Source organism: Oncorhynchus mykiss, chromosome 5 (genome assembly GCF_013265735.2).
Source record: "Oncorhynchus mykiss isolate Arlee chromosome 5, USDA_OmykA_1.1, whole genome shotgun sequence".
Taxonomy (NCBI): domain Eukaryota; kingdom Metazoa; phylum Chordata; class Actinopteri; order Salmoniformes; family Salmonidae; genus Oncorhynchus; species Oncorhynchus mykiss.
This window is the reverse complement of record NC_048569.1, coordinates 45,955,891-45,970,861: the sequence shown is the minus strand read 5'-3', so window position 1 is coordinate 45,970,861 and position 14,971 is coordinate 45,955,891. Positions and strand designations below refer to the sequence as shown.

At 48.0% G+C, this 14,971-nt stretch overlaps 1 protein-coding gene across 1 annotated transcript in view; it reads right to left on the bottom strand.

Moving 5' to 3' along the window:
- Nucleotides 1-10,785: 10,785 nt before the first annotated feature.
- LOC110523945 (long-chain fatty acid transport protein 4) overlaps nt 10,786-14,971 on the bottom strand; it is a 28,499-nt gene continuing 24,313 nt past the window's right edge. Inside the window, exons 10-13 of the mRNA XM_036977677.1 lie at nt 14,600-14,737; nt 14,051-14,215; nt 11,665-11,811; nt 10,786-11,439 (exon numbers count right to left, since the gene is read on the bottom strand). Coding sequence (XP_036833572.1) covers nt 11,282-11,439; nt 11,665-11,811; nt 14,051-14,215; nt 14,600-14,737 — 608 coding nt within the window. The 3' untranslated portion in view covers nt 10,786-11,281. The remainder of the gene's footprint in view (nt 11,440-11,664; nt 11,812-14,050; nt 14,216-14,599; nt 14,738-14,971) is intronic.

Genomic DNA, 14,971 nt, shown 5'->3' with positions numbered 1-14,971 from the left:
GTTACCTCTACTGCAGGGGATAAGTTCATTAGAGTTACCAGCTTCAGAAATTGCAGCCCAAATAAATGCTTCACAGAGTTCAAGAAACAGACACATTTCAACATCAACTGTTCAGAGGAGACTGCGTGAATCAGGCCTTCATGGTCAAATTGCTGCAAAGAAACCACTACTAAAGGGCACCAATAATAAGAAGAGACTTGCTTAAGCCAAGAAACACGAGCAATGGACATTAGACCGGTGGGAATTTGTTCTTTGGTCTGAAGAGTCCAAATTTGAGGTTTTTGGTTCCAACAGCAGTGTGTGTTTGTGAGACGCAGTGTAGGTGAATGGATGATCTCCGCATCTGTGGTTCCCACCGTTAAGCATGGAGGAGGAGGTGTGAAGGTGTGGGGGTGCTTTGCCGTTGACACTGCTTTGCTGGTGACACTTGACCAGTATGGCTATCACAGCATTCTGCAGCGATACACCATCACATATGGTTTGAGTTTAGTGCTTTGAGTTTAGTGGACATTGTTCCAACAGGACAATGACCCAACACACCTCCAGGCTGTGTAAGGGCTTTTTGACCAAGAAGGCGTAGTGCTGTATCAGATGACCTGGCCTCCACAATCACCCGACCTCAACCCAATTGAGATGGTTTGGGATGAATTGGACTGCAGAGTGAAGGAAAAGCAGCCAACATTGCCCTGTTGAAAAACAAGTCTCAAACAAGTGTTTAACACTTTTTTTGGTTACTACATGATTCCATATGTGTTATTTTCTAGTTTTGATGTCTTCACTATTATTCTACAATGTAGAAAATAGTAAAAATAAAGAAAAACCCTGGAATGATTAGGTTTGTCCAATCTTTTGACTAGCACTGTATGTGTGGGTGTGTGGGTAGAGTCCAGTGTGTGTGCATCGATTCAGTGCAAAAAAAGGTCAATGCAGGTACTCTGGGTAGCCATTTGGCTAGCTATTTAACGGTCTTCTTTAGCAGTCTTGTGGCTCGCTCACGGTCCTGTTGGTTCCAGACTTGGTGCACTGGTACCGCTTGCCGTGTGGTAGCAGAGAGAACAGTCAATGGCTTGGGTGGCTGCAGTCTTTGACAATCTTTTGTGCCTTCCTCTGACCCCTGGCATAGAGAGAAGTCCTGGATGGCAGGGAGCTCGACCCCAGTGATGTACTGGGCCGTACTCACCACCCTCTGTAGCGCCTTGCAATCGAGTGGTTTCAGTTTTAACACCAAGCGATGATGCAACAAGTCAAGATGCGCTCAATGGTGCAGCTGTATAACTTTTTGAAGATCTGAAGGCCCATGCCAAATCTTTTCAGCCCCTGAGGCGGAAGAGGAGCTACCGTGCCCTCTTCACAACTGTGTGGGTGTGTGGTGGACCATGTTAGCTCCTTGGTGATGTGGACACAGAGAAACTTGAGGCTCTCGACCCGCTACACTACAGCCCCATCGACGTGGATGGGGGCGTGCTCGCCCCTCCATTTCCTGTAGCCCACGACCAGCTCTTGGGTCTTGCTGACGTTGAGGGAGAGGTTGTTGTCCTGGCAACACACTGCCAGGTCTCTGACCTCCTCCCTGTAGGCTGCCTCATCGTCGTTGGTAATCAGGCCTACCACCGTTGTGTCGTCAGCTAACTTTGATAATGATAAATAAAAAGTGCATCATGTGGCTAGGTTGGTGAGAAGAAGAAGGGTTTACTAATATTACTTATACCATGGCATTGTTGAATGCTCGTTGCTGATTGGCTTGAAGGGCATTCTAGAGCATGAATTCAATGGATATAGTTCTTGCATGTTCTATGTTTGAGCTGCTTTTGACAGCAAAAGTCAAATTGAAAACATTATTGGAATCGGTGAATTTGATTTTCATAATAGCAAGCTAGGACTTATAGTTTGGTTAGCTAAACTAGCAAGTCTGTTTGTTTGGTTACTGTCACTATCTAGCAAACTTGTTAGCTACTTCAGTGGATGTTTAACACATTTATACCCGCAAATGAACACATTTCTAGCTATACATTTGTTAAAATTATAGCCATGGTATAAAAGGGACAATCAGCTCGGGGCTCTTTGTGTTCCTTGGGAAATAAAGCAACTCCGTGGAAGGTCAGTTCCACTCCGAAAGTGTGTCATGGAACACACCTTCCACATGGTTCATTATTTTCCAGAGAACGCATAGCCCCCTCGTTGATTTTCCCTTCCTAAACTGGAGTGATCCTTTCTGAGACCAGAGAGATACAGAATTATGCCACAGTCAATCATCAGATAGGAGAGAGGTGTTTTGCTCTCCACACACAATACACATTACCCCATAATAGGTTCCGATGTCTGACACAGTTCTCTTGACATGTCAATGGCTAGAGTGCATTGAGAAAACAAGGAGACACGGAGAGAAACTCAGTTGCATACTCCTGGCGCCAAAACCCATTGGATGAGAAAGCCAGAGGTCCCGCCCCGCCGACCTTCTCCTCCAATGGGTTTTCGGAATGGGGCGAGTAGAGAGGATGCGAGGAGCATGCAATTGAGATTCTCCCCGAAATCACATAGCATATTCATTGCAGGTTTCTAGTTCTACATTCTACTTCCTTTTCTCAGTAGCATCGGGGTTTCATGATTGGCTCAGGCATACCATATAACATGGTTATAGACCATTGCTTACTGGCCATTTGAGACTCTCCACTTCGTTGAGCATCCGCCGAGGACAGTGCCCAGCTGCAGCAGGTAGAGAGGGAATGATAGACATTGCTGAAAATTCTTTACTACAATTCTGAGAGGAGAGCAAAGAAGACCAAGCTTCAAATACACCAGTCGTAGGATTCAGACAGATAAAGGGACATTTGTGCTTTTTTTTTATAACAATTATTCAATTCACTGTTTGTCCTTTTACCAACCAAGAAGCCTTTGTTTTTTGACTGAGTCATACACTGGGTAACACTGTCAGAAGAGCAACATGTCATTTTACAATATAACCCCGCCCCCCAAAAAATACTATTTGAATCCTATTTATTAATATGGATTCACTATTGCCAATATTTGTGTATGCATGATTTAAAGCCAGCTAGTCATTTATAGACAAGAGGACATCAGCATTGTCACGTTCTGACCTTAGTTCCTTTGCTTTGTCTTTGTTTTTGCATGGTTTTTGTATGGTTTCATTAAATATTACATCATGAACACTTACCACGCTGCGCTTTGGTCCGATCCTTCTTCCACCTCTGAAAACCCTTACAGAAACACCCACCACCAAAGGACCAAGCAGCGTGGTAACGAGCAGCAGCAGGAGAGGCAGCGATATTTGGAGAACTGGACTTGGGAAGAGATTCTGGACGGCAAAGGACCCTGGGCACAGTCAGGGGAATACTGCCGCCCCAAAGCAAAGCTGGAGGCAGCGAAAGCAGAGAGGCGCTGGTATGAGGAAGCAGCACGGCAGCGCGGCTGGAAGCCCGAGAGGCAGCCCCAAAAATGTCTTGGGGGGGGGCACACGGGGGGTGTGGTGAAGTCAGGTAGGAGACCTGCACCAACTTCCCGTGCTTACCGGGCAGGCACCGTGTTATGCGGTGGAGCATCCCAGCTCCCTGTATCGGAGTGGGCATCGGGCCAGGTGCCATGAAGCCGGCTCTGCGCATCTAGTCTCCAGTGCGTCTCCTCGGGCCGGCATACATTGCACCAGCCTTACGCATGGTGTCCCCGGTTCGCCAGCACAGCCCAGTGCGGGCTATTCTACGTCGCCGCAATGGCCTGGCTACGGGGAGCATTCAACTAGGTAAGGTTGGGCAGGCTCGGTGTTCAAGAGCTCCAGTGCGCCTTCACGGTCCGGTCTATCCGGTGCCACCTCCACGCACCAGCCCTCCGGTGGCAGCCCCCCTCACCAGGCTGTCTCTCCGTCTCCTTCCTACAGGTGCTCCCGCCTGTCCAGCGCCGCCTGAGCCTTCCTCCTGCCCAGCGCCGCCAGAGTCTCCCGTCTGCCCTGAGCCACCAGTCAGCCCGGAGCCGCCAGAGCCGCCAGTCAGCCAGGAGCCGCCAGAGCCACCAGCCAGCCAGGAGCTGCCAGAGCCGCCAGCCAGCCAGGAGCCGCCAGTCAGCCAGGAGCCGCCAGAGCCGCCAGGAGCCGCCAGTCAGACAGGAGCCACCAGAGCCGTCAGTCAGCCAGGCGATGCCAGAATCGCCCTTCACTTTTTTGTGTTTTTGTGTTCGGCCTAGTATGGTTCTCAATCATAGGCAGGTGTCGTTAGTTGTCTCTGATTGAGAATCATACTTAGGTAGCCTGGGTTTCACTGTGTGTTTGTGGGTGTTTGTTTTCCGTGTGAGTGTTTGGTCCACACGGTATTATTTCGGTTTTCGTTCGTTCACTTTATTGTTTTGTATTTCAGTGTTCAGTTCGTTTCATTAAATATGACATCATGAACACTTACCACGCTGTGCTTTGGTCCGATCCTTCTTCCACCTCTGAAAACCCTTACAAGCATCCTCACTACCCCATGATAGGTTTAGGTGTCTGATGCAGTTTTCTTGATAGATCAAGGGCTAGTGCATTGAGAACAAGGAGACAAAAATCTAAATATGGTTAACTGCATACTTGGAGTGTGTTTGAAAGTGGGCATTGCAAAAGAAGTGGATGGATCAATAGCGATGGATGTAACATCAGTGGATGGATCAATAGCGATGGATGTAACATCAGTGGATGGATCAATAGCGATGGGTGTAACTTCAATGGATGGATCAATAGCGACGGATGTAACATCAGTGGATGGATCAATAGCGATGGGTGTAACATCAGTGGATGGATCAATAGCGATGGGTGTAACATCAGTGGATGTATTAATAGCGATGGGTTTAACATCTGTGGATGGATCAATAGCGATGGAAACAGATTAGGCTTAGCTAAAATGCTACAGTTGTCAACAATCGAGTCGTTGTGAGGCCAAATCAGCCCCACAAAACAGTATTGAGTGGCAACAAACCTGCCCAATTAGCTGATTCGCTTTCCATATACCCACTTCTGTTGATCCTCCCACTTCTGTTGATCCTACCACTTCTGTTTACATGCCCACTTTCAGATACACTCCGTCTATGCAGTTACCCATGACTCCAAAAATCACCTAACATATTCAATGCAGGCTTCTAGTTCTACATCCTACTTCCTGTTTGTCAGTATCATCGGGTCTCATGATTGGCTCAAGCATACCATGCAACTGATATGAACCAATCATAAAAAATAAAGGTATAGAGCATTATTTATTTACCATTTGGGACTCTTCACTTCAACACAGTATACATCCAAAGGTAAACAAAGTAAGTTTCCATTCATCAATCAGTTTTATTCGTTATCCATCATCCCAGTACCCCAGTACTATAGAAGAGCAATGCATTGATATTTCAACAATATATTTTATAAATAAATCAGACATTCTTTGATACAGTTTGTTAGTAGGACATAATAATAATGTTTAGTCCTATGGAATGAGGGTTGACTGGTGTGTTAGGCAGCAGCAAGGATGATTTTGCTGGGAAACAGCGCCTCCCTCTGGTTAAAGACCTGACCAACACCCTGTCCCTCTCACACACGTTACAATACCTCCCATTGGTTTGTGACACATGTGCCCTTGTCCAGAAACAACTCCTAGCCTCTTACCCCTTAGTGTGTGCGTTCTACACAACTTCCTAGCAGCTAGGGAGTTGTCTCTGGACATTACCAAACAGAGTAAACTGATAACCTCAGAGAGTCTGTGACACTCGCGTCTCTCTATTCAGTGTCACAGGAATAAGATAGCAGTACGTAAAGATAACTCTGAAATTGGGATGTGTGGGTACTAGGTAGGCCTATTCTCTGTACACGCCTGCCCACAAGGCGTTAGAAATAGCGGCATCAAAGTTACAGTGCAAAGCAACAGTATTGATGTAATGGCTTATAAAGTAAGCACGTGGCCATTATTCATACTCATCTCAAGTTTCCACATATTTTTATTCTGCTGGGGACAGAGTAATCTCGCTCGCCAGACTCAGGGAACTCTGCACAGTTGTGAGACGAGACTGCTTGCCGTGTGGGGTTTTAGGCTGGGTTTCTCCACATCACTTTGTGACATCGGCTGATGTAAAAAGGGCTTTATAAATACATTTGATTGATTGATTGACTGGGGACAGATTGACAAGAGACATATTGGAATGGAATGTAGGACTAAACCTGTTTCTTAAGCGGTTGGACTGTAGCTATCCAAACAATACACTCTGATATTGCCATACTCTCCTTCGACTTTCATCTGTGCGTGTGTCACATTGTGACCAATGCAGGACAGGTATGAAAACAGAGGGCCTCCGCACAGCAGACTGTATAGAAGGGATGGCGTTTGGCGCCCTCCAGTGGTCAGGGGCTGTCATAGGTGTGGGTGCTGGTCAACGGTCTAACAGGCAGACAAACTCGCGGAGCCGCCTTCACTCACTTCCAGAATCCTGACACATTAAAGCTTTGATTACACACAGAGAAAATAACAAACAAACACAACGCATAGCTCTGACACAGTCAATGCACATTCAAATAAGGAATAATTCATACTTAAAATATGTATAATTTAAATTCCCCCCCAAAAAGGAAGTGGGAAACACATCTGGGACAGACAGGAGGTGTATCTCAATAGTCTAAAATAGATCCCGCTCCTGGTCTCCTCTCCTTTAACACAACAACACAACAGGTTAGGTGAAAGCAATACGGCTATGGCTGTTTTTCACTTGTCTCCACTCCTTTCATATCAGTGCAGATGAAGGAAAGACGACAAGCGAGGAAACCACTTCAGACTATTGCCCAATGCCCATCCAGATTCCTCTGGGCCTGCCCAGTCATGCGCCACCTCGTGGTCATACTATCCTATGACACCCCAGGATCAAAAACGTCAAAGCAGCATTCTCATATATAACCCCCAAAATGTATATATTCCTCTTTACAACATAACTATTGGTCTAATTGTTTTCTTCCACAAACACTTTTCCTCTTTAAACATTGTGAGCAACAAAACGATCATCACTAATAATAAATACACAAAATGGTGGATAGAGCTGGAGAGCAATGTCATCACTTCCTCTTCCTCCTCATCATCCCGGTGTGCACGTATGTAAGACGACAGACACACCAGACAGGAGACAAAGGGGAGGAACCTGGCAAACTACACTACCCATGATCCTCAGCGTGGTAGGAGAATCCTTCTCCCCTGGTCTCCACCATCGACTTCACACAGACAGGATGTTTGGCTTGCCGAACTGGCTCATGATTTGTTTGCTTGTTTTGAGAGGACACAGAGATAGAGTGTACACTGACAGTCGTCGGAGTGGAGACGGTAGAAGTGCATTTATGTGCTCTGAGAAAAATTACAGCATGACAGAAAATGTCTAGCCGCAAGAGAAGCAAGGATCAAAAACAGAAGTGTCCGGGTGGGATGAGAGTTTGAGGTACTTTGGTGGGAGACATGCCTAACGGGAGTGAGAGAGGGAGAGAGGGAAGAGACTGAGGGGAGAGAGGGAAGAGACTGAGGGGAGAGACTACGGGACAGTAGGGAGAGAGGGAAGAGACTGAGGGGAGAGAGGGAAGAGACTGAGGGGAGAGAGGGAAGAGACTGAGGGGAGAGACTACGGGACAGTAGGGAGAGAGGGAAGAGACTGAGGGGAGAGAGGGAAGAGACTGAGGGGAGAGACTACGGGACAGTAGGGAGAGAGGGAAGAGACTGAGGGGAGAGAGGGAAGAGACTGAGGGGAGAGACTACGGGACAGTAGGGAGAGAGGGAAGAGACTGAGGGGAGAGACTACGGGACAGAAGGGAGAGAGGGAAGAGACTGAGGGGAGAGAGGGAAGAGACTGAGGGGAGAGACTACGGGACAGTAGGGAGAGAGGGAAGAGACCGAGGGGAGAGACTACGGGACAGTAGGGAGAGAGGAAAGAGACTGCGGTGAGAGACTACGGGACAGAAGGGAGAGAGGGAAGAGACTGAGGGGAGAGAGGGAAGAGACTGCGGAGAGAGAGGGAAGAGTGAGGGGAGAGACTACGGGACAGAAGGGAGAGAGGGAAGAGACTGAGGGGAGAGACTACGGGACAGAAGCGAGAGAGGGAAGAGACTGAGGGGCGAGAGGGAAGAGACTGAGGGGAGACACTACAGGACAGTAGGGAGAGAGGGAAGAGACTGAGGGGAGAGACTACGGGACAGTAGGGAGAGACAGAAGAGACTGAGGGGAGAGAGGGAAGAGACTGAGGGGAGAGACTATGGGACAGTAGGGAGAGAGGGAAGAGACTGAGGGGAGAGACTACGGGACAGTAGGGAGAGAGGGAAGAGACTGAGGGGAGAGACTACGGGACAGTAGGGAGAGAGGAAAGAGACTGCGGGGAAAGACTACGGGACAGAAGGGAGAGAGGGAAGAGACTGAGGGGAGAGAGGGAAGAGACTGCGGAGAGAGAGGGAAGAGTGAGGGGAGAGACTACGGGACAGAAGGGAGAGAGGGAAGAGACTGAGGGGAGAGACTACGGGACAGTAGGGAGAGAGGGAAGAGACTGAGGGGAGAGACTACGGGACAGTAGGGAGAGAGGGAAGAGACTGAGGGGAGAGACTACGGGACAGTAGGGAGAGAGGGAAGAGACTGAGGGGAGAGACTACGGGACAGTAGGGAGAGAGGAAAGAGACTGCGGGGAAAGACTACGGGACAGAAGGGAGAGAGGGAAGAGACTGAGGGGAGAGAGGGAAGAGACTGCGGAGAGAGAGGGAAGAGTGAGGGGAGAGACTACGGGACAGAAGGGAGAGAGGGAAGAGACTGAGGGGAGAGACTATGGGACAGAAGCGAGAGAGGGAAGAGACTGAGGGGAGAGAGGGAAGAGACTGAGGGGAGACACTACAGGACAGTAGGGAGAGAGGGAAGAGACTGAGGGGAGAGACTACGGGACAGTAGGGAGAGACGGAAGAGACTGAGGGGAGAGACTACGGGACAGTAGGGAGAGAGGGAAGAGACTGAGGGGAGAGACTACGGGACAGTAGGGAGAGAGGAAAGAGACTGCGGGGAAAGACTACGGGACAGAAGGGAGAGAGGGAAGAGACTGAGGGGAGAGAGGGAAGAGACTGCGGAGAGAGAGGGAAGAGTGAGGGGAGAGACTACGGGACAGAAGGGAGAGAGGGAAGAGACTGAGGGGAGAGACTATGGGACAGAAGCAAGAGAGGGAAGAGACTGAGGGGAGAGAGGGAAGAGACTGAGGGGAGACACTACAGGACAGTAGGGAGAGAGGGAAGAGACTGAGGGGAGAGACTACGGGACAGTAGGGAGAGACGGAAGAGACTGAGGGGAGAGAGGGAAGAGACTGAGGGGAGACACTACGGGACAGTAGGGAGAGAGGGAAGAGACTGAGGGGAGAGAGGGAAGAGACTGCGGGGAGAGACTACGGGACAGAAGGGAGTGAGGGGTGAAGGAGTAGGGTGTTATGGGACAGGGCCTGTGAATCTGAGTCGGTAAACTCACAGTGAAGGCACAGTGCTCTGTTTGTGTTGATCATTCATGCTGCTAAGAAGATGAAACAAGGAAGAAGAAGAACAAACAACGATGACGAAGAGAATGATCTTTGCCCTTTCCTCTCAACTCTCTTCGATCGTTTGGTTTGCTGCACCAGAGTCTGAGAGAGAGTTGAATTCCTTCTGAGGCACCAGAATATTACTCTGCTCATATTAAATCCGCCACAGAGACGGACAGAAGTTGGTGCTTTTCAATTCAGCGCTCTTTGTCCGGCTTTAAAATATCCACTATGCCATACCATTTAGGCCCAACCTGCACAATACTGACAGAAACCCTCCCCATCTAAATCAGAACCTTTCAGAATTAGAATCTTCTATCCCAGGTTCAGAACCTTTCAGAATCAGAATCTTCTATCCCAGGTTCAGAACCTTTCAGAATCAGAATCTTCTATCCCAGGTTCAGAACCTTTCAGAATCAGAATCTTCTATCCCAGGTTCAGAACCTTTCAGAATCAGAATCTTCTATCCCAGATTCAGAACCTTTCAGAATTAGAATCTTCTATCCCAGATTCAGAACCTTTCAGAATTAGAATCTTCTATCCCAGGTTCAGAACCTTTCAGAATCAGAATCTTCTATCCCAGGTTCAGAACCTTTCAGAATCAGAATCTTCTATCCCAGATTCAGAACCTTTCAGAATCAGAATCTTCTATCCCAGGTTCAGAACTTTCAGAATCATGTTTGAAACTGTGAGAGTTATGTGTTCTAGCGGCCGGTGGTTGGTTGAAGAAGGGGAGGAGAACCCCGTAAGGTAGTGAAGGGGAAGTCAGGAGAAAGCCGAGCGCAATCGTGGACATAACATGATTAGCATTTTGATTTGCATTTTATTAGGAACTCGATGTTAAACATCATCGTTTATTTTTTTTTAAATATGTAAAGACTACTCTACAAATTAAATATATTTGGTGTAACGCAGACATATTTCAATATTATAGACAGCTTCTTCTCAGATCACCTTATGGCTGGCTGATTATTGATCTGCCAATGCTGGATCCCAGTTTCAACCACATGTGAATCTCCCTCCCCTGACATACAGCCTCTAGGCTTGCTGTACTGTATGTCTAACATGGATGGGCAGACCCCGCTCCACTAAAACCAATCTGTCATTTTGTGTAACAACAGAAGCCACTGTTCACTGACTGGGCATTGTGCAGGCTGGGCCTCAGATGGAGTGACCTCATCAACAGTAGACAGACAAACCCGACAGACCAATAGGAGTGTTTCCTTTGTTCAATTCACGTTCCTTCATTGTGCCATGTTCATGTTCCTCTAACTAGTTTTTTTAAATTTTTTTTTTAGATTTGGAGTAAGTTATTATGTTTTTGCATTCTGGAGACATGCCACATGCCCCTCTCAGCGAACAAGTTGTGTCCTTCCAGCGGGCGCTCCTCTTGGTCCAGGTCAGGTGACGCTCTGGGGTTGGGGGGGGGGGGGGGGGGGGGGGGTGAAGGGTCGGGGGAAGTGCCTCAGGGGTCAAAGGGCAAAGGTCGCTCTAGGTGTATCATGGGATAGGGTGTCAGATTGGCTTGTCATGTGTTCCAGATGAGACCCAGCTGCCCCTTTCTGGTTGCTGAGGTAACGAGGGGCGTGGGCTTAGAGAGAGCAGATAGGGGGGTTGTGGGAGTTAGACTTTTTCTGGGGGGAGGGAGAGTGACTTCAGGTATAGGGGTGTTTCTGTGTGTGTGGGGGGTGGATAGGGATGTTTTAGGAATATTGCCTGAAGGGAGGGGGGGGGCAAAGAGTGACCAGATCAGATGTCACATTTACAGTTTCTGCTTCCCTGAGATGATGCTGCTGTAGAGCTCCTGGTGCAGCTCCACATAGCGCCCCCTGCTGGGGTCAAGGAAGTACAGTTTGTTTGACGTGATGCTTGGGTCAAAACCCTCCCGCCGCATCTCTGTCTTCTGGAACTTATAGGTGCCTGGAGGAGGAGAGTGAGGGAGAAGAGGAGAGGTGGTAGTGCGGTAGAGAAGTGTGCACTAGTTCACTACTTCCCACAAATCTAAAAGCATTGGATTGCCGGAGGCATGGGCTAGTGGGAGTTTACGCCACATTTCTTATACCAGTAATTTCATTTCAAAGTGAACAAATGCACACTTTGGGAAGAAGGAGAGATCATTGGGACACAGCTCCAGACTGAACCCACCTGTCTTGTTGACCTCGTTGAGGAAGCGTAGGAAGACGGGTCGTGCGTATGGCGGCAGGGCTTTCTCCAGATCCTTCCCAAACTTGTCCAGGTCTGTAGACCTCTCTGGGTCTGCTACGGCAGCCATCCCAGCCTTCCCCTCGGCTCCTGAGACAACATAAAACCCCAAAAGCTTTTATTTATTTTACGGTATGGTCATTTAATTAACCTCGATTTAACCAGGAAAAGACCACTGAGGTTATACAACTCTTTTGAAAGGGCGACCTGTACATACAACTAGTGAAAGATCAAATCATTCACATCTGCTGTAACAACCAAGAGGCGGCTGGAATTGCCTTAAAGAGGAAAACATGCTTTAGTGATGACATCATGGGGTCAAACATTCCAAAGCCTGTCTGCTGCTCAGTGCTCACCGCCACCACATTACCGCCAATAGGCGACATGGTCGGTCGGCAAAGCACAGTCAAGCAGACAGACGTGACTAACAACATATCCTTGAGAGCGCAAAGCACACACCCGTGACACGCTATTGGCAGTCACAGCGCTGCAGTTCTTCCTCTTCTCCTCCCATCACCAGAACCGGGGAGAGTTTCACATAAGCTTTGAAGCTAACGTGGTGCTCTATTTCGACATGGCGACTCAGTCCGACGCCCCTCGTAGAACGGCAAAGTGCTTCCTTTGACACATTCTGTTTGGTCACATGCAGAAGAAACAACGATTGATACACTCTCTTGGCTGTGTGGCTGGGTTTGTCCAAAGAAAGTTAAAAAAGTGCCAGGGTATCTATGACCCTTTCCGTGGGGAAACTATAATGATTAAGAGGTGGGGGAGGGTAACATGGATTATGTCCCCAATGCTGAAAAAAAAAGACCTAGGGGGGTCTAGCATCCTTAGGTCATTTATATAGTAGCAGGCTCAAGGGGGTGGGGTTTCCACTTCACCCAGTTCAATAAGGGGGGGGGGGGGGAGGGGGGGGGGGGTAATCAGCCAGTCCAGGTCACAACAGGTAATATAGATCGCACGCACACCTCTCCTGTTTGTGCAGCCCGCTTCCTCTTTTATCCCCAAGCACTCCATGGCTTAATGATCCACAGGCTTGCCTCGTTGGGGAAGGAAGTCCATATAAGGCTCGTGGGGTGGAGCCAGCGGGCTGCAAGATATCTCCCTTCAATCACCACTCCCCTCACCTCTCCTTGCCTTCTGCCCAAATATATATACCGTTCTGAGAATATGAAATATACTTATTCATGTCACTGAGGGAGAGATGGGAATGTATAATGTTTACATTCTGTCCGGATATGTTATTGTTAGCCATCAAGGATCCTATGGGAGGAAAATAGACAGTCTGGTACGAGTAAACATGACAGCCGTGAGTTGGGGAGGAGTGAGCACTTTGGGGCAGAGGTCAGGTCAAATGAATTGAGGAAGAACAGATATCACTAAGGCTCTGCCTAGCAAGAGAGATGCATCGGCTGTTCAGATGTGTAGGAGGAGACTCAGCATAGGAGAAAGGGTTAAATACCAGCGCTTGTGTCATTATGTATTTTATCTTATGCAGCTGTGTGTGAATAAACTTGGTTTGAGATTTATTAAGCATCCGTGAGTTTTAATAGGTTCATTTAGAACCTAACAAAACTGAACAAAAATATGAATGCAGCATGTAAAGTGTTGGTCCTGGTTTCATGAGCTGAAATAAAAGATCCCAGAAATGTTCCATATGCACAAAAAAGCTTATTTCTCTCCAATTTCTCTCCAAGGTGCACCTGTGTATAATAAAAGACCACTAAACTGTGCCGTTTTGTAACACAACACAATGCCACAGACGTCTCAAGTTTTGAGGGAGTGTGCAATTGGCATGCAGACTGCAGGAATGTCCACCAGAGCTGTTGCCAGATAATGTAATGTTAATTTCTCTACCATAAGCTGACTCCAACGTCAGTGTTACAGAATTTGGCAGTAGGTCCAACCAGCCTAATAACTGAAGAGCACGTGTAACCACACCAGCCCAGAACCTCAACATCCGGCTTCTTTATCGGCGGGATCGTCAGAGGGGGGAGGGTGGGTGCTGAGGAGTATTTGTGTCTGTAATAAAGCCCTTTTGTGGGGAAAAACTCATTCTGATTGAATGGGCCTGGCTCTACAGTGGGTGGGTCTGATTCCCAAGGGTGGGGTCCTATGCCGTCCCAGGCCCACCCATGGATGTGCCGCTGCCCAGTCATGTGAAACCCATAGATTAGGGCCTAATGACTTTATTTCAACTGACTCATTTCCTTATTTGAACTGTAGCTCAGCAAAATCTGAGAAATTGTTGCATGTTGCATTTATATTTTTGTTCAGTATATATACTGTATATATATATATATATATAAGATATGTGTTACTGTACCTGGGACCTCGACTCCGTAGACCACCACGTCCTTCATGTCCAATAGACGACTCAACGTCCCCTCCACTTCCGTGGTCGACACGTTCTCTCCCTTCCAGCGGAACGTGTCCCCAGTACGGTCCTTAAAGTACATGTAGCCATACTGGTCCATGATGAGGACATCGCCTTGAGGGAGACAGGGGTAATAAGCATAAGAATGTGTGTGTGTGTGTGTGTGTGTGTGTGTGTGTGTGTGTGTGTGTGTGTGTATGCGTGCGTTTGTAAAGTACAAGTAACCGTACTGGTCCATGATGCCTCAACACCACAGAATGTGTGTGAGAGAGAGAGAGAGAAAACAAGAGAGAGAGAGAGAGAGAGAGAGAGAGAGAGAGAGAGAGAGAGAGAAAACAAGAGAGAGAAAACGAGAGAAAACAAGAGAGAGAGACAGATAAAAAAAGGGGAAAGTGAGAAAGAGGGAGAAAAGGATACAGCGTGAGAGAGCGAGAGATTGATTGATTGATTGATTGATAGAGACAGGGGGATCTATGATTAAGTTTAGTAGCCTTTTACCTGACAGATAGGCACTGTCTCCCTTCTTGAAGACGTTGTTAGCGATCTTCTTGGTGGTGGCTCCTTCGTTCACGTAGCCATCAAACCTTCTCAGGGGATCATTCTGAATGATCCTACCCACCAACTGGCCGGGCTCACCTAGACAGACAGACAGACAGACAGACAGAGAGACAGAGAGAGAGAGAGAGAGAGAGAGAGAGAGAGAGAGAGAGAGAGAGAGAGAGAGAGAGAGAGAGAGAGAGAGAGAGAGAGAGAGAGAGAGAGAGAGAGAGAGAGAGAGAGAGAGAGAGAGAGAGAGAGAGAGAGAGAGAGAGAGAGAGAGAGAGAGAGAGAGAGAGAGAGAGAGAGAGAGAGAGAGAGAGAGAGAGAGAG